This window comes from Atractosteus spatula, chromosome 12 (assembly GCF_055471065.1).
Source record: "Atractosteus spatula isolate fAtrSpa1 chromosome 12, fAtrSpa1.hap1, whole genome shotgun sequence".
NCBI classification, from domain to species: Eukaryota; Metazoa; Chordata; class Actinopteri; order Semionotiformes; family Lepisosteidae; genus Atractosteus; species Atractosteus spatula.
Genome location: NC_142717.1, coordinates 31,560,496 through 31,579,319, shown reverse-complemented (window position 1 = coordinate 31,579,319; position 18,824 = coordinate 31,560,496). Strand labels below are relative to the sequence as shown.

General features: G+C 39.5%; 2 protein-coding genes across 2 annotated transcripts; one reads left to right on the top strand and one right to left on the bottom strand.

Moving 5' to 3' along the window:
* Nucleotides 1-4,380: 4,380 nt before the first annotated feature.
* aunip (aurora kinase A and ninein interacting protein) lies at nucleotides 4,381-6,443 on the bottom strand. The gene is made up of 3 exons (XM_088929827.1): nucleotides 6,360-6,443; nucleotides 5,896-6,049; nucleotides 4,381-5,636 (listed from the first exon to the last, which is right to left on the bottom strand). Exons 1-3 carry the CDS (start codon nucleotides 6,441-6,443, stop codon nucleotides 4,381-4,383), a joined length of 1,494 nt encoding a protein of 497 aa, XP_088785953.1.
* Nucleotides 6,444-7,577: 1,134 nt separating this feature from the next.
* Nucleotides 7,578-17,854, top strand: vps28 (VPS28 subunit of ESCRT-I). Its single transcript, XM_088929747.1, has 10 exons — nucleotides 7,578-7,628; nucleotides 8,175-8,238; nucleotides 8,545-8,573; nucleotides 8,732-8,769; nucleotides 9,290-9,379; nucleotides 10,429-10,534; nucleotides 11,769-11,870; nucleotides 13,928-13,981; nucleotides 14,900-14,991; nucleotides 15,684-17,854. Exons 2-10 carry the CDS (start codon nucleotides 8,202-8,204, stop codon nucleotides 15,802-15,804), a joined length of 669 nt encoding a protein of 222 aa, XP_088785873.1. The 5' UTR covers nucleotides 7,578-7,628; nucleotides 8,175-8,201; the 3' UTR covers nucleotides 15,805-17,854.
* The last annotated feature ends 970 nt before the right edge of the window (nucleotides 17,855-18,824 follow it).

The window sequence follows — 18,824 nt, the reverse complement described above, 5'->3', positions numbered from 1 at the left end:
GAAGGAGCGAGGGGCGGCATCTTTCTCACACCTGTAGAAGGCTCCATGGCTGAAACGTTGTGTTTTCTTTCTTCTCTTTTCAGCATGGAATAAACCTATTACTTGTTCATATGTAAATGTATACATATATGATGTAAGGAGTCACAGTGCAGTCCAGTGAAGGTTGGAGATGATCACTCATAACGAAAATGGCCATTTCAAGAGAACACTGAAGGAGGCACACTGAAGGACTATTTCCCACAGAGCCCCAGATTACAACAGCGTTAGAGAGGGTTTTATAGTCCGATTCCAGCCACGTTATTACCATGAATGTGGGGTTCAAAAGTGATCATTCCTCTTATGGTCTAGTGGCAGTATTCCTGATATTATTCCTCCTTTCAGTTGTTTCTGAGATGTCATATACAACAGCAGGTGTCTGTTTAAAACTCCCTCAATCCAGGTCAGGAGTAATGACCCCAGCTCGCAGTCAGATTTCTACACCAACCTTGAAGTCTGTCTGATCTCTATAAATTATAAACACAAACCTATAAGTTTGTGAAAGCTATGCAGTGTTTTTTTTCTGAAGTGTGGATGAATATTTCACAGTGCTGTTGCTACCCAGATCAGGTTTTCAGATAGGAATCCGACCAAAATAAAAGATTTGTGCTTTAGAGGTAAAAAGTCCTTAGTTGATGGGTGGACTTTTGAGCCTGTATTTATTGGCGAGTTTAGAGGAATGTGCCACAGAGTCCTGCCCAAGTGTGACTGCTTTCCACCCGTCGAGACCACCTTCAGAATGCTGGCAGCCCCTCCAGTCTGCTACCTTTCCCACTCCATACCTCTGAGTCATTTGCCTCCACCACACTTTGCCTTTCCTCTTTCCAGCGTCTGAGAAAATGCCCACACCCTTTCCGAGCCCAACCCCAATAACCTTCTCCGTCCCTTGTCCAGAGTTTTCCACATCGCTTGGCCACAGCTCAATTCAAACCACTCACTGCCCAGCCTTCTCCGGTTCTGTGCTTCGAGAGGAACAATTGAGCGCTTGTTCATTACACAACAAACCGCAAGCACTAATTGAATAGCTCCAGGACATATAAAACGGTGTGGATACTATTAATCCAGCATCAAAGCTCAATTAAAAAATGTTTTCTGCTGCCTTGCATATTGAAGATCCTAATCTTCCTTCGGCGCCAGTGCAGAAACACACAAACCACGGAGCAGTAAGAAACAGGAGCTCCACCTAGTGGCGATGTGAAAAAGACTGCAAAGACCCATTTATTGATAAGAGTTTGTTAAGCCTTAAATTTCAAAGTGCAGATGAATGTAGTTCAGCTCTGGGTCTTGAGGGTCCAACAGTTTTCTTAGGGTCTCTTTAACGTTTGTTTGTGAAGAAAGAATTCAATAAAGGACATGAATTCTTCATGATGGAAACAACTGATTTCCTAGTTTTTTTTCTCCCATAGCCCCAAATCTTACTGGTAGGTTAATCGGCTTCTTGGAAAATTGACCTTGGTGTGTTGGTCTGTGCGTGTCTCACCCTGCCTTGCGCCCCTTGGTTGCCCGGATAGGCTCCAATTCCCCCACAATCCTGAATTGGAAGCAGATAGAAAATATATGGATGGTCGATAACAAACAGAAGGGCTTTGGCAAGTGGAGATTTCCTTTTTGAACCACAGTCCTTCCTCATTACCAAATCTCGAGCTTTCGTTTTAACACAGCATGTCCTTCCAGAAAGGAGCTTCTGTGAACAATTCAACGTCTCACAACCTCACGGTCTCTCCAGCGAGTCTGCAAAGAGCTCCTATACAAAACTACTTGCAAAATTAAAAAGAAGTGGCCACCCAGACTGCTTTTGTTATGCATTTGTATTGTTCTACGGACTCTGGTGACAAGTGCTTCGAAAGGTTGTTTGAGGCCAAAGACTAAAGAAAAAAAGAGCTGATGAGACCAACAATGTTACTCAACGCCTCGTCATTCCCTGCCTGCACAGAAGACATGGCTGTCCATGTCAGGAAGAGGAAGCGATCTTTGGCACAAATCAGCTATGTTCTGGTTTGAGCACTCTGTTAGCTCAAGCTGAAGGTACAGTGTGTGGAACAGGCTGCTTGTCTTTCCACACCAGGAAGAAACTAAGGAACAGGAGTTTCTGATATTCAATCTGAGTTCAAACATGTTCAGAGTTCTTTTTTTCCCCATTCAGATTTACTGTACTCTTGAATAATCTTTTCCTTCATTTTTACAAAATACTCCTTTAAAGGCACTTCCTTTGCTTTTTATTAAAACAGCAAAAGCACTCCACCATTTTCATTTATTATTAGAGTATTGAGTCTGAATATTCCTCTCTTGTAGCTCTGATGTGTGTAATTCTGCAGTATTGCCATCCTGTGATCCAGGCCTTCCCACTGTGAAGTAACAGTGCTGCACCATGTATCACTGGATAATGCCTGAGATTAAACTCATTACATTCTATCCACCCAGATGCATCTCTATTGAATACCAATACAGTGGAAGAACTGCTGGAATTCATCACACTTCATCACTTTTTAGCTGTACCTTTAGCTGAAGTTGTGTCATGGACACCAGCCACCAAAAGGCTGTGACTTTGACATAGAGTACCGTATGTGAAGAGATTTAAATCAAGCCACTCAGTCATTGTGTTCATCTTGTAGAAGGAATCCTAAACCCTCTATTTTCAGTGCAAAGGCAGCTGTCAAAAGGTACAACTTATTTTTCACTTTGTGATCTTTCAGCATTCTGCAATCATGATACATCGGTTTTGTCGCAGAACATCTGTTCTTAAAACAAATGAAATAAGCTGGCGGGCTGCCATCTTGATGTTTTGTTCTAGTTCAGAAGCAAGTTTCGTAAAAGCAAGATTGCAGCATATGGATCCAATATAAAAAGCACAGAATTAGCCAGTTTACTTACAGTGCTGCAAAGATTCAGAGATCATGGGTGTGTCCCCCTCCATCCTAACCAGCATCTCCGTCATGCAATCTCTCATATTGCCCTTTTTACATAATGCACTAGCACGCGGCTGCCAAGAGGAAACATGACTCAGGACTGGGTGTTGGTACGATTCCACTTCTGACAGCTTATTTCTGACATTTTGCGTTTTGGCTTTCAGCAGGAAAGCATGTTTCTCTGAGAAAAGCATTATTACTGGCCATTCTAATCATAAAGAAAACCACTCCTATCAAGAGAGTAAACGCACTCAGGGCCAGGCCTTTAATCACAGGTTTAGCAGAACCACTGAAGCATTGAATGGCATTACTGTCAACATAGCAGTCACTGCGTCTTGTCTTTCTATAGAAGTCTAATTAAAAAGTCTCTACCTACCTTATTAAATATACACTACCTTAGAGGCCAAGGACCTAATAAAACCCAGATATCCAGAGGCCCGATACAAGTTCACTGCATGTTTTGCTGTATGTTTGCTGTTGTACCCGTACATGTTGGGAAAAACAGCCATCTGCCCCTTCCGACATGGAGCAAAAGCAATGCTATCAGCTTTTTCAAGAGCTACCGAAAAACAACATAGAAAAAATAATTATTTCCAAACAGTTTTATAAGTAAAAGTGCAAGCACAACAGAGAAATGGTGAGTTTATGGACATGGATATTGCAGTAGCAATGCTAATATTTGGTGCCATGCTGAATGCATTGGCCATTAAAAGGTTTAGCTGTAAGAAAATATGGAGCAATAGTGACATCCGTAGGCCATGTGGGGATATTTCCTAATAAACCTCTGTTTACAACACACAGAAATGAATAGTGTAATAGCACCCCTAATTTAAGGAAGGACAAATATTTTTTTTTCCTTTGCTTAGAAAGGTGAAGAAATGCAGACACTCGCACTACAACTGTGTACCATTTTCTGCGGTGTATAAGGCACAGCAGTGGAGTAAATCAATTCTCATTAGCTACTGTACATAGCAAGTTCTGCAAAAAGAAGTTTTTTGAACGACAGTCACATCACCTTGTTCTGTTGCAGGAAGATGTAAGAGTAAATTCAGTTTAAAAACTACAGTAAATGCACAGTATTACAGCCCCAAATTAGATAAAACAATACCCAGCCATTTCTCAGTACCAAACACTGAAACCCTTCACAGAATGAATGAATAACTGGTTATTTGAATAAAGAATAAAAATTACAAAATGTCCAGATTTCACCACCACATTTTTATTCTGTGTAAAATGTAAATTAGGAAGTTTCAGTTCAAACATTTTATTAATAAGAACTTAGCAAGTAGTGCATAAATAATTTGCCCAAAATTACTGCACCTCCAAAAATCCTTTAAGCAAACATTCGAAAAACCACAGGTGCCTAAGCGGTAGAAGAGATCAAATGACCGTCACATACAGGTAGACTCGCAATTTGTACCTTTGAAAAGATTTAGGTTCAGTGCTTAATGACCATGTTTCCCTCGGAGTCCTGCGTGAATAAGAGGTCTGCCTCAGAGTCCGAATCAAGGCTGCTCCGGCTGTCCTCTCTCAGCCACGGACGAGAGATCTTCGCTGGACTCTCCCACCCTCTCTGGGTCCAGCTGGTTCGGTCTTTCAGGGGACTTCTCCCCATCCTACGCGGGCACCCGCGATGGGCTATAACTCTGTTTCCCTGGGAATCCTGAGTAAACAGCATTGCCTGAGTACTGAAATGACTCTTGGCCATCCGAGCCCTTTGTGGAGATGACACTGACTCTTTCTCCAGGTCCCCATTCATACCAGCAGAACTGAACAATTTGTCCTTAAGAGGTGACCTGCCCCGAGTGGTGTTCTGCCGTTTTGGAGATCCAAAACAAGAAGATGAGCAAATGTTCTCCTTGTCCAAAGCCAAAGACTCCTCCCAGCTCACCTGGAACTCATTTAATTGACTGCCTGCAGGTTGAGACATTTTTGGAGCTAAGGGGTAACTGTTAGGTCTCTTCTGTGTAGACGTGCAACCCTCCAGAGTCAATAGTTTCCTACAAAACGTCTCCGAGTTGAGACTCGCTGCCTCTCCACTCAACCAGTCGTGGCTTTCATCACTTCCTTGGACACGCTTCTTGGTGGGTGGCTGAGGCGCCTTACAATGAGCAATAACTCGATTCCCCAGAGAATCCTGTGTGAATGCATGCTGCCAAGTCAGGGCCTCCTCTATGGCCCCACTCCAAATTTCCGAACGTTCAGCGCACTCTGCCTGGAAGTCATACTTACCTGGACTGGCGGATTTGTGATGCTCAGAAGCATGTGACAATTCTGACATGGTGCAATCCACTGAACCTAGACTGCCTTTATCCAGGGGGTGTTGGAGAGGCTCCAAACTATCAGATTGACTCTCCCCATCTGAAAGGAATGCAAGGCTTGCACTGGTCGTCATATCCGGAGCACAATCGCAAGCGAGACTGCAATTATTCTCATTTCTCAGACTGTACCCGTCATGGCCATGTTTATCGTCTTCATGCCTTGACGTGTCAATTTCAGTGACCTGAGGAACAACGCTGTTGGGATCCTCTTTCAGCCCCACTGAATCACCAAAAGCAGAGCAGTGATGATACTCCTGGGGCTCATCAAGGCAAAGTTTCCATTTCTCTTCTCTTGCTTCAGATTCGGACCACAGTGCTGAAGGAAAGCCTGGACGATCAGGACCTGCGCCAGAGGCCGTACTGTTTTTATCACCTGGAAGTTAAAAACAAGTACAACAGTTTAAAAAGTAATCCTAATGCAAGTTCTAATGGAGCACCTCAATAGACCAATACATTGAATAAAGCCTAAAGCCAGTAGAGTCTGAGACAGTCTGATACAGTTTCAATTTTATAATTAGTGTTCATCAGAGTGTAACAATTACTTTATTTATTGAATGAAGTGTGAGAAATCTGCAGTTTAAAGTTACAGAAATATTAAAAGGATCATTTGCAAAAGTAAAACATTACAGTACCTGTGCGCCGTGGAGCAAAGAAGGACGAGATGGTGGTCTGTTTTGTGACGGGCAATGGATGTTTGGTCTGTGTAAAGCTGAGAGACATGTTTATGTTGTAGCCACCTCCTGCAAAGGGGTTCAGTACCTTGTAAATGGGGCGAGTCAGATTTGGCTAGAAAGAAAACCAGACAGTTATTGTTCCGATTGAATTCTACAGCCATCAGTTATAGATGATTATCTATAAATCCGCAGGAAACCTTAAACAATATATACCCAAATATACTTTTCATCATGATACGAGTATCTCAAAACCCGTAAGACGTTTTAAAAATCTTAGTCTTCTTCAGTAAACAAGCTTAATGGCTTGCTTTTTTACACTGCACCAAAATAAAAAGCAAATTAAAATATATGCCTCCTGAATTCTTCCATTTCAACGAGACCATGAGGGTGGTGCGTATTTAACTTTACAGAGGAGCCAGTACCTGTTTTTTCTTCTTCATCTCCGCCGTGTCCAGCCAGACACCACATTCCTCCGTCACGGGGCTGGATGACTTTCTCTTCTTCATGCCTCTTGTTAGAGATTTCCCAACACACGGGCTGTCACCTTCAGCGTGACCAACGGTAGAATAAACCCACTCCCGGAAACTTCTGCAGAAAATAAATTAGTTTCGTGGGTCAAGATGGCTAAGCCCTTGTGAGAGAGAAATCGGCGTTTGTGAAACTCAAACCAGTTCAGAAATGAGAATTGCCTTACATTACCCAACGAGCTAGCCCAGTAACAACTGCGCTTCCATACCACCCTAAACCAACTCAAAACTCTACTTATTTGACAAAAATATGTCCACTAGAACAATAACAATACACAATCCTACATAACAATAAAACTAACTCCTGCACAATGACGAGCAGTCTGCTTGCAGTCAATCCTAAATCGTGCCTAAATTTGATAACAGACATCAGTGAGCACTTCCATTTTTTCTTTAAAAACGTATAACTAAGTAACAAAACTGTATTACGGAAAACCACTTGTGTTAAACACATGCATTTTAATTACTCGTACAAATGATTCATGTACTAAGTAAGCTAACATGCTCTCTCTGACCGAAGAATGAAACATTACTTAAGTAACTGCACGTTAAAGGCGCCGCATAGATAAAATGACAATGAAAACGACTTTGTTAGAAAATTACTTAGTCACGGTTGTTAAAAACATAAAAATATAAATTAAAGAATTTTGGTACACCAGTACATGCTCTGTGTAAGCTCAATTAACAAACGCTATTGCTATCGCTCGCGTAAAATTTTACCATTCGTCTTTCAATGACGACTTCAAACACCAGCTCAGTTTCTGTCCACAGAGATTTGTTGAAAAAGCACGCACTGTTCCAATATTCAGAAAAATTAAGTTACTAAAAAATTGAAAGGATTAATACAAACCTGATCAAAACCCTTCCCGCTTGTTTTTAAAGTTGGGTCTTTTGTCTTATTCTGCGTATAGGTGTCTATATCTTGCCTGTATAAATAACCAAAATACAGAGTATGAAGTGTACATTTAATTGCATTCTAGAGATTTACTTTAATGTTTCCATTTTTCTTTTCTGTAGACGCGTTTCTCCTACCCTTTTTACAACTTTTGTTGAATAAAATACTGGCAGTATTTGGACAACGCATGGAGTGGAAGAGAGACGTCGATCACCCGACCAGGGTTTGTTGTAGTGACGTCAGTGGGACTCAAGAGTGGTGAGCAGGAAGTATGGTCTATTTTTTACATTTCTTTTTAATTGTCCTTGTAAATACTTAAAAGCGTATGATCTTTTGATCTTTTCGGTTTTTGAAATGCATGTGTGTATTTGTTGAAATGATAGACTGTTTTGACATTTAAAAAATGGCTGTAAATGCATGCGTTAAGAGGCATTCGTTTGCCGTCAAGAAGGGAAATGATTTATTAGGTTTCGACTTAAATGACTTTTAAGAAAATCATACAAAAATCAATGTCGGGTCCATTACATTCTGCTGCTGCAGTTTGTAACTTGAAATTTGTAGTCTGTAATTTGTAACTACCATACCATAGGGATTTGTACAGGCCGAATTCTGCTCGAGTGTCGAGTAATGTAAGAAGATACACTTTCGCTGTTTTAGCCTGCTGTCTGTTTTAGGAGACAAGCAGCTTCCGATTGCCTGGATATTGTAAAATCAGAGAAGAATATTCTCATTTTCAAAAACAACAACAACTCCTTTATTACAAATAATGTCTTTTCCTGGCCAGAATTTGTAACCGGACATACTGTTTGTTACAGAATTCTGCGAGATACAAATCCGTCACCATGTTTCACAGGATCTCAACCAGTGGAGGCTCCGGAGGTGAGAGTCGCCGTGTAGCACAGATAACGTCAACTCACAATAAAAAGACACGCTCACAGAAAATCACTATGTCATTGAATTGTTTAGTGCAATTTTATTTCTTTTTTTAACATTGAAAATAGTAATATATTTGCGCACAAAAATGTATAAAGAAATGTACCTGGGATATGTCCTCGTACAGTTTCCACCTGGTTCCAAGGCCAGATTGAAACATTTGTTTGTGAAAATCTTGCCTATAGTTCAAGTTTTAGCTCGATCTTATTAAGCTTTTACTCAGAAATAACCTGCCTGCTCTTTTTTCTACAGCCCCAGCTAATAAGCCAGAATTATATGAGGTAAGTCTCTCTTTTTGTGTTTATATGTGCAATATATCTGGAAGCACTATATATTGTGTGTTTATGTTGTGTGTGCAAATGGAATGTGATTGTTAAAGTTCTATGTGCTGTAATCAGAATTTTTTTTAAATCTTTTATATTTTTTCCCTAAAACACAGGAAGTCAAGTTGTACAAAAATGCCAGAGAGCGGGAAAAGTAAGTTCTGTTATTAGGCACAATCTCCTGATGTAATTGATCAAGATAGCTCCTTGTATACTTGTGAAAATGATCAGTGATGCTGAACTTTGTTTTGGTTTTCCGGCATTAGGTCAGACTACTACTTTAAGAAGTCTGTAATTTCACAAAAGAAACCACTGGAGTCTGAGACATGAGATCATTTTCATTATATATAAGCCTTAATTTCCAGTCTTGGCTTTATGTGCCTGCTCAAAACCCCCCTAATAGAAAAAATAATAATAGAGTAATGTAGTGCTTTCTCTTAAACCTTCTCAAATGCCAATGATTTGTAAGTGAACAACATGCATAAGTCTGACTGAAGAGAAGGACAGCTTATAGTGTAGATATTATATAAATTATACTGCTGCATTGTTTATAACGGGAATACAATCTCAGTGCAAACTTGTCATTTCTATTAAGAAATATTTTGTGAATGGAACTTTCTAAAAAACTTCATTTACTACAGTTTTCTTGATATGTTTCTTTTGTGCACTTTAAGGTACGATAACATGGCTGAGCTTTTTGCGGTAGTGAAGACTCTTCAAGCTCTTGAGAAGGCTTACATTAAGGACTGTGTGTCTCCAAATGAGTAAGTTTATGCACCAGTGTTAAAAACACTCTGTCGTTTAGCATCTCAGAGCCTAGTCTTTATTAGACTGTGTTTTTTTTTCATATTTGATTAAGCTATATGCAGCTGACATATTCCATTGGTGAATTATTTTTCAGTGGATAACAGTGGCTGCAAACCAAAGGGCCCATTCGGTCCTTCTTGGCTGGACGTTTGCTTTGAGTTTTTTATTTAAAATGTCCAGTTTTCTTTGGTTCTGACCCTCCCAATTTAGAATAGCCAGTTAGGCGTCTTTAGATCCTGACCCAATTGTGCTGTGCATCTTGGGAATCCCGGGTCACAGTCGGCCAATGAAATGACGCAGAGTCGAACCAGTGATCACAGAGCTCAACCTGCGCTCTCTGTGCAGTGATGGGTATATTTTCTCCATCTGCCCTGCTTGACGGTTTATGAGCGAATTATCTCCACGGTGTACTTCTTCAAAGATCCAAGTTAATGAGCCTGAAAGGCACTTCCACACTGACTTTGCTTTTCATTGGAGTTCATTTGTGATCAAACTCTGTTTTCCGGTTTAAGTTCAGTTCATTTCACATGAGGAATTTGAGTGTCTTTGAAAGTGAAGTCAGGTTCGTGTATTTAATTCTCTTGCAGCTACATGCAGAATAGAACTGCACTGGTATCACATTAGAATACCAAAAAAGGCAATAAAAATTATCTTGGAAAACATCTTAAATGGAACATTGACAAAAGAAATCCAGTTCTGAGATTGCATAACATACTTTTCACCCAAGATATATGCGACAGAGCTTGAGGAGAAACGAGCATTTATGAAAGTGTTTTAAAGAAAATTTCTTTCATTGGAGAGTCATTGGAAACCAATATAAATAAACTTTCACTTCAGCACCAACTATACCTAGCACCAACTCTTCAGTCAAATAACAGACATAGTTCAAAATAGATTAATTAACTTAGTCGTCATCTTGAGGAGATCAAAGAGCCTGACATGAAGAAACTGAATGTCACCAGGGAAGACTGCATTAACGATAAGAGTGACGAATGTGTGTCTTCAGGTACACAGCGGCTTGCTCCAGACTGCTGGTCCAGTACAAGGCTGCTTTCAAACAAGTCCAGGGGTCAGACGTGGGCTCCATTGATGATTTCTGCAGGAAGTACAGGGTAAGAGACAAAGAGAGCACCAAGTTCTTCTGCGGATTATGCTTTTTAGGGTGCAGTTGTCGGTTTGACTTTGGACAGAGACCATTACAAGTTAGTATTTTGTTCTTTTAAACCTGGTTATGTAAAGGCATCAGCAAATTCTCTTCTCCTCCGGCACATATAAAACATCAATAGGTACAGCATAGCGGTGTTTGTGTATTCATACACCACACTTCCAAAGCTGGAAAGTGTGACAGGGACTGCTATGGTTCAAAATGGGATATTTTCTCATTTTCTTTGAAAATTATCTTTAGTGAGACAAACTACTGTTTTTCTGGAATAATTCTTGGTGTGTAAGGCATAAACACTCCAGGCAGGGCTGTGCTGATTACCACACCCCAACTCAGCCCGTTTGTTGATTTGTTTTTATAAACACATTCCTGTGATTATATTTTACTTCTGATAACATCCTGTGTGAGTGTATCATGGTGGTCATATATAAGTGTCCCAGTCTCGGATGAGACATGAAGAAATGATATGCTTTGGGGAAATTGTAGCTGGGACACCCAGGAAGCAATAAAATATGAGAAAGCATTATTTAATATTATGAAGGACATGAAGGGTGTCCTACCCCCCCCCCCACTCCTTGAACCCACTCCTTTTCATTTTGCATTTATTAAAACCCTGGAAGTTAACCCCTGTTTATTTAGGAATTAAATCTGATCGTCGACGTGTTATATGTTGTTAGAAATCAATTAGCACTTGCATAACTATTTTAACGTTCATGCAGTTTGAACTCTGCAGTCTGTTGAAGTGATGATTTTCTTACTGCGCCCCAGTTGTTTTCAGATTGGAGTTGAGTTAACAAAGGTCACAGACAAGAGGATCTCATGCAGCCATTTCATGAAAGAATCCAGGGTTTTGGCTTCAACAACATGGCTAGTTAGTTTATTCCAAGCACACCCGTCCCTTTGTATAAAGAAGTGCTTCCTGTTACCGGTTTTAAATGCTCTTCCATTTAGTTTCCACTGGTGTCTCCTGATGCTCCTGAGTCTCCTGGGATGCCCTATTCAGTGCATTTAAGGATTTAAATACTTGGATCAAACCCATCTGTTTGAAAATTTCATTCACAATTTCATTTCAATTTATACTAGAAAGTGTTGGGATGATTGTGTTTTCTAATGGCGCTGAAAGATATTTTTTCTTCATCTTCTAAATTGTCTATAGTGATAAATGTCTGTTTTTGATTGTACAGCTGGATTGCCCATTGGCCATGGAAAGAATCAAAGAGGACCGACCGATTACCATCAAGGATGATAAGGGCAACCTGAATCGATGCATTGCAGATATTGTTTCAGTAAGTCCCAGATGAACTAACTTTCCTCGGATGGAAGTGCTATACCTGTGCTGCATTATACAACTTGCCAGAAAAGCAAGGGATTTTCAGGGCGGTTTGTTTTAATGTCAGATTTTAGTCTGAACTAATTTTCAAACTGACGTTGGTTTTGAGCTGCTGATTGCAAGACCACTCCTGCACCTTCGTTTCAAAAATGCGTATTCAGATAGCAACGCTCCAGTTTGTGCTTCGCAAATCTCTTTGCTCTTTGGGGAGTCAGGTCATGAGCCAGCTGTTTTAATACTGTAATGAAGTTCATCTTCATGCTGTGGTAATAAAACTGTGGTATAGAAGGTAACAGTCCAGACGCAGTCCAGACGCAATGGGCTGTGTAAGACTGCGTTGATTGCAAATAAAAGCAATACAGGAGCTTTTCTCCGAAGATAGTTTCTTTGGCCTACTGCAGTTTCTCAAATCAGCACTGGGAGCTCAAAGGCGAACAGTCTTCTTTTCCGATGTGCACACTTCATCAACAGCGCTGAATAGCTTAAACGCAGATGCTGCTGTTGCTGGAACCAGACTCCTCACACTGTGCAGATGGTGCTAGACATTTGATACATTCCTTTGAAGTCTGTGTGCTATTTGTGAAGCCTGTGTTGTTCTGAGCTTTAACCATTTAACTGTGTGGTAAAGCATTTTTATAATTGATCATATCTGGCCTTATTAGACTTCTTGTGGTTTTTTTTTTGGTTGTTTGCTACTGTTGAAGAAAGGGTGAAAGTTCAGAATTCCAATATCATCATTACAATACCTAGAGAAGGAAAACCGTCATATTCCGACACAGGGAAGTTATGGTGGCCTTGGGGAGAAAAGAGACACAGTGTAGCTGAAAGGCCCTATTGTTCCCAACTGGCTCCATGAGCCATTTTCAGTTCTCACTCACACTTAGGTTTTGTGATTTCTTTTTGATGCAAATGTAACTGTTTCTGTCATTTAATGCAAATCCTGCATGTTTTAGGGCAAAGTGTGAATTACATTTTGGGTTCTAAAATAATTAGGCTTCATGTAGGTTTTCTGAGGATATTAATTGACTGTCCTTGTTCTGCATGGTGCTGACAATGCCAGCTGCTCCTCTTTGTAGAACCAGCATGTGCAGAATTAATACCCTTTTGTTTTTTATTATCCTGTCTCAGGTTAATGCTGCGAATTTAGTTTATGTGAAAGTGCAGATTCTAATAACACTTTCTGGGGATTTCTGGGGGTTTCTCTTTTCTGGCTTAAATAAGGCCATTGTAGTAATAATTTGAAATGGTAAAAAAATCAAACTTTAAAAACAACAAAGAATAGACATTTCTCTTTCTTTATGCAGTGTAAATGTACCATTAATTAAATTAGAAACACTCCATGATTAAATTGATCATTATCAATATTATGAAAAGCAGAAAACTATAGTTTTTCTGGTACACCCAGACCTTTTTGTGGGTCTCTCCAACTCTACACATATGATGTCGTTAATGTTTGGAATGGCTCTCAGTTCTGACTTATAATTATTATTTGACAAAAAAATCTGGTAATAAACAGGTGCAGCAATATTAATTTAGGTAAATGTTTATTTTTACTTATTCACAGTTGGTAAAACATTCTTATATTGTAAGGTTTCCACCAGTGCGGACAGATTGCCAAGATTTTGTTTTCAGTTCGAGAATCTGTTTGCTTTTTACTTGTGTTGAGCGCACGGTTTGCACCAGACGTCCCATATTTCGGGATGTAAGTCGTCATTAAAATGCTAAGTGCAATTACTAATCTGTCCACTTGCTATGTAAATTGCTCTAAATTAATCATTGAAAAAACTTGGGTATTGTACTATTCCAAACACTGCATAAAAAAAAAACTTTTAAAAAAGTGGGCTCTTGGCCCATTCCCCAGAGTGTTGTGGACAGGAGGGGGGTCAAACTTACAAAGCGCCTGACCAGCTGTTGTGTCACCCACTTGGCAGGCGTGTACTTGCCCTGTAGGTGGCAGTCTTGCCCTGGCTGATCTCTCCTGACTCTAACCTGAGGCTGTCTGTTCCTCTCCAGCTCTTCATCACAGTGATGGATAAGCTAAGGCTGGAGATTCGGGCCATGGATGAGGTAAAGCAATGCATTTTGGGGCTGCTTTTTGTTGAAAATGATTAAACGGATAGAGCTTGTTTTTTCCTTTTTATCATAAGCATGGATGAATTTCACCATTTCTTCAGGGTGCAATTGTAACAAGGCATTCTTCCCCCCACTTATAAACTTACAAGTCACGTGACCTTTCTAACAAAATCAGCCATGCAAATCAAAGTTAAGCATTTAACCATGTAAGTGACTGAATCATTGAATCAACACCAGTTATTTGGAATAATATGTCGTAAACGTATAGAAAAGACAAAGAAAATAAGTCATTCAGGCCCAGTGGGGTCATAGTACCCTAGAAACCTATCCACCAGGCTTCTCTTTGTAAAAGTAATTTGTCGTGATTTCCACCCCTATGTGGGGCTTTTACTGCCTCATTGCCCATAATCTGTTCCCATAAGGAACAGACTATGACCATGTGAATTAAAATGTCTGGCTACCAGACATTTCTCATTCTTATTTCTTATAATGCTTTTGAGTTCACTAATGCTTGTTTTAAGCTCTCTTGATGTTTTTTTTCCAACATAACACAGATAGCATGACAATGTCAACAAGCAGACAACAAACTTACAAGGAATTATTCCTCATACCTTTAATTTAATTCCTGAATGAGGCTGGTTAAACAAAGCCCCTTTGATCATCGCATTGTTCAAACACTGTTGACAAGCAAGAAACAAACTTTCAGTTGATCCTACTTTTTGGTGAACTTGCATGTTGTTTCATGTAAGACTACTTGCTGAAAGTACTTCAGTCATCTCTTGCCTTCTTTTCTTCTCACCAAGTCCTCGTTCGTCAGTACAAAAATCTTCCTGCTGTTTTCAGCCTCTGTCCAGCCCTTTTCCCTAGGCTGTGGTCAGATTCTCAGTGCCTCCTCTGTCTGCCCCTGCTCAGATCCAGCCAGACCTGAGGGAGCTGATGGAGACTATGAACAGGATGAGCAACGTGCCCCCAGACTTCGAGTCAAAGGACAAAGTCAACCTGTGGTACGTTCCTTCATGTACCTACAGTATACTGAGGCTGGACATGAAGCTTGTCCATGGCCAGTACAGTCAGGGGGATGGAGGAGACATGGCAACCTTGTTAAAGAGGAACTGTGCTCCTAATTTTGCAGACTGGTTAGCAAATCTCTGACAAAATTAATTAATTGACGGTCTATAAAAACTTTCCAAATTTTGAATTAAGCACAAAATCGTGACTTTTGTGAAAGTACTGTGTGGTTGCCATTGTTGTCACAAACCACTGGTCTCGCCACAGATGAGAGCAAGAGCACATCCGAATTGCGATGACTGTCGCACTGTAAGGTCTAATGTAATGCGATGCACAAGCGAATAAGTACAGGTTGTGCAGCAGAAATGTTCCAGCTTGGCCTGCATGCAGAGTTAGCAAGTAAATAGTATTAGTTGGCAAAACTAATCTCGAATCTCAAAGAGGAGAGCAATATTTCTATTACATTAAAAAAGAGGTATTCACAAGACTGCTTCTTTAAATTTAATTACATTTACATGGTTTGAGTTTAGTACTTTTACACGGAAGGAATTTAAAGTGATCCTGAAGAGATTTATGTGAATAATTGATCAAAAAGCAATTCCATGATACTCATTGTGCTGCAAGTGAGGCTGGTCTTTTGTAGTTCAGTACACCTCCGGATGAAGCAGTATCTCCTTTGTCTTTTCAGGTTGACCACTCTTAGTGGGATGTCTGCCTCAGACGAACTGGACGACTCTCAAGTTCGGCAGATGCTGTTTGACCTGGAGTCAGCATACAATGCCTTCAACCGTTTCTTGCATTCCTCTTAATTTGTATCCCCACCCTATTTTCCCTGGAATTTACTGACACCTCCCTTCCAGGAATTCTGAAGGATGCTGAAAGCTGATATCCCTCATATTGCCCCATTATTTTCCGTAAAAGTGCCTGGCTTCAGTGAATTGAATATTTTGCAGTTTGTTGTCTTCATGTTTATTGGTATCAAAGAACAGCAATTGGCTTACACATTGGGGGTAATTTTCAACTGAAAGATGACACCGTTGGGCATTGTGAGGGTTATAAATAGAGATGTACAGAAAAAAAGCAGAATAGGAGTTCTTTTTAAATTTGCCCAAAAAACATGTCTATGCATTAAAAACCGTATCAAGGTTAGCACCGAGGTACTGATTTTGTAGGAACCTAAAATCTTACCATAGCCAGCTTCTCCCTTTATGAAGGTTCAGTATTTTTAGCCAATCATTATGTATTTCAATATATATTAACTCTTGTTAATATAATTATTTTGTATGCATGAGGGAACTGCATTCACTTGTTTGAGATCAGAGGAGGTAGGCGGTTGGCATAGCTGCCTCACTTTGCTGGAACCTTGGGTTCAATTCTGGGCCTGAGATGATATCTGCATGGAGTTTATATGTTCTCCCTGTATTTGTGTGGGTTTCCTCTGGATGCTCTAGTTTCCTCCTATAGTCCAAAAACCTGCTGGAAGGTTAATTGGCTGCTGGGAAAATTGGTCAAAGGTATGAGTATGTGAGCATGTCTGTGTTTGTGTGTCTGCCCTGGATTGGTGTCCCATCCAGAGTGTACCCTGCCTTGCGCCAGTTGCTTGCTGGGATAGGCTGCTGCTCCCTGCAACCCTAAATTGGAAGAAGCAGTTAGAAAATGGATGGATATCTGAGGAGCAACATTATCTCTGTGCTAGTTGGAGCTCAAGTGTCTTTAACTGTGCCAGTGACGTTTTCAGCTCTGTTGAGAAGTAGAGTAGACCCTGATAAGCTTGTGGATACATGAAGGACTGGGAGTTTTTGTCTCTGTTCAGTGCTCACTCATAGATGTGAATACCCGAAGGAAATAAATTGCAGCCATATCAAAACAAGGGAGGAATCAGTCATTTTAGAAACTTAGTGATTGTCCTTTTCATAAGAATATTTTTAGTAGAACTATTTTTGGATTTTTGTACATCTCTAAGCTGATTGATCATCAAAAGATGTTTTGAAATCGTCTTTGATAAGTGTATTTGGAAACGACGACTTTCTGAAACTCAAAGTACATAACATTTTTTCATATGTTCAATTATGGAGTTGCTCTTTATCACTAATTTAATACTTGGTTAAGATTACTAAATCTACTTTTAGGTGTAAACATTTCTATTGGGGTATAAACAAATTCAAATTGTGAATAGGTTGCAGTAAAAATGAAGCATTTTACTGATTCAAATAAAAAATATGATCTCCTGTGTACATCTCTGAACATGTTTTTGCATGAAGAGTTAAGAAATTAGAAGGACATATTGAAGGTCAGGGGAAGACTTTTTTTTCTGTTGCTGCAAAATACCCTGGTTCACTGAAGATAAGGATAAACCAAAGGATTTTTCTTTTGACTGTAAAAGATCATGTTCTGCACGACACCATTTACACATTCAGAACCAGCCATTAGGTGTGTGTAATAGTGACGGAAACATGACATAGCAAGGAGTATTTTAACAGGTTTGCTGTTTCTTACTGATCATTGTGCATGTTGATGGGCTGTTACTGTGCATTTTAGCACTGTTCTAAAGCTTCAAAAGATCAAAAGGCATTCTCTGTAACAGACGAGCGTTCTTGGATTATTTCTTCAGAATCAGTTGAATTTTAAGTCTTGCAAGTCAAAAGTGTATGACCAAGTTGGCCATTTGCATTTGGTATACTTATGAAATATTGCATCCCCAACCCATAGGAATTGTGTTTGGAAATGTTTTACATTTTTCAATTACTGTATGTCTTTCTGTTAGTGTATTTATTTATGCTGTAGGTTATTCTTCTTTGTAAATAAAATTCATAAATATTCTGCATGACACTCCTTAATAAATTTGCCTACTTCTTTAGACTTGAGGTAGTGAATGTATTTTATTTCCAACAATTACACTTCTTTGGTGTCATTTGAGTCAATGCCAGTTTATCTACAAAGTGACTGTCCTGTACATACAAGATAAATTACTGGTTGTGTTATACCTTACTTGTTATGGGATACACATTCTTGTGAACATTTAATGCTATGTTTTAGGACGAAACAATGTTCCAGAATTTTTTCCCAATACTTTTTTGGTAAACCCAGTTAAATAAAAAAGAGGATGACAAAATTTGGCTGCAGCAGAATATAAGTAGATCTTTCATAAAAACAATTTCAGGAACAATTCGACATTTTTTATTTTACTTTTTTTTCTGTGGGTTAATTCAATCCTTAATTTATCAAGAAAAATTCCATCTGCAGTTTCCTTTGCAGTTTTTTTTTCAAACGAGCACTTTTTATTAATGTGAAATGTATTTTCCTTCGTGATTTACTCATGACAGGATTTCGTAGTTTATATAAAATCCAGTTTTGTGAGGATTTTTACTGCCATAATAAACTGCAATAGGCTAAAAGGTCACACCTCATTTTGGGAAATATGTGCCAACAGTAAATGGGTCATACTTTAACATTCCTAGAACACATTTAAAAACTATTTTTCTATTTGTTGCTGTCTTCCATTGCCAAAAGCATTTTTGTTACATGAAACACAACGGTGACACTTTGGTGGCTTTTTGTGATCTTGTCTGAAATATTCTACATCTGTTTTACACTTCTTTTACTCATCGTCTTTGCAGGCTTCATATTATGAAAAATAAATCCCTATTTGTAAAGGCGGTTTGCGATGCCTTGATTATAAAATAATGGTTTCTTAAAATCCTATGATTATGAAGTAATTAAATGTTTATAGATAGATAGATCCGTAACTTCAGAACAAGCGGGTCCAGTTTTGTGATTGCCATTGGCTTTCACGGTACAGGTCTCTTCTGCATTGTGGTACGTACCCCTG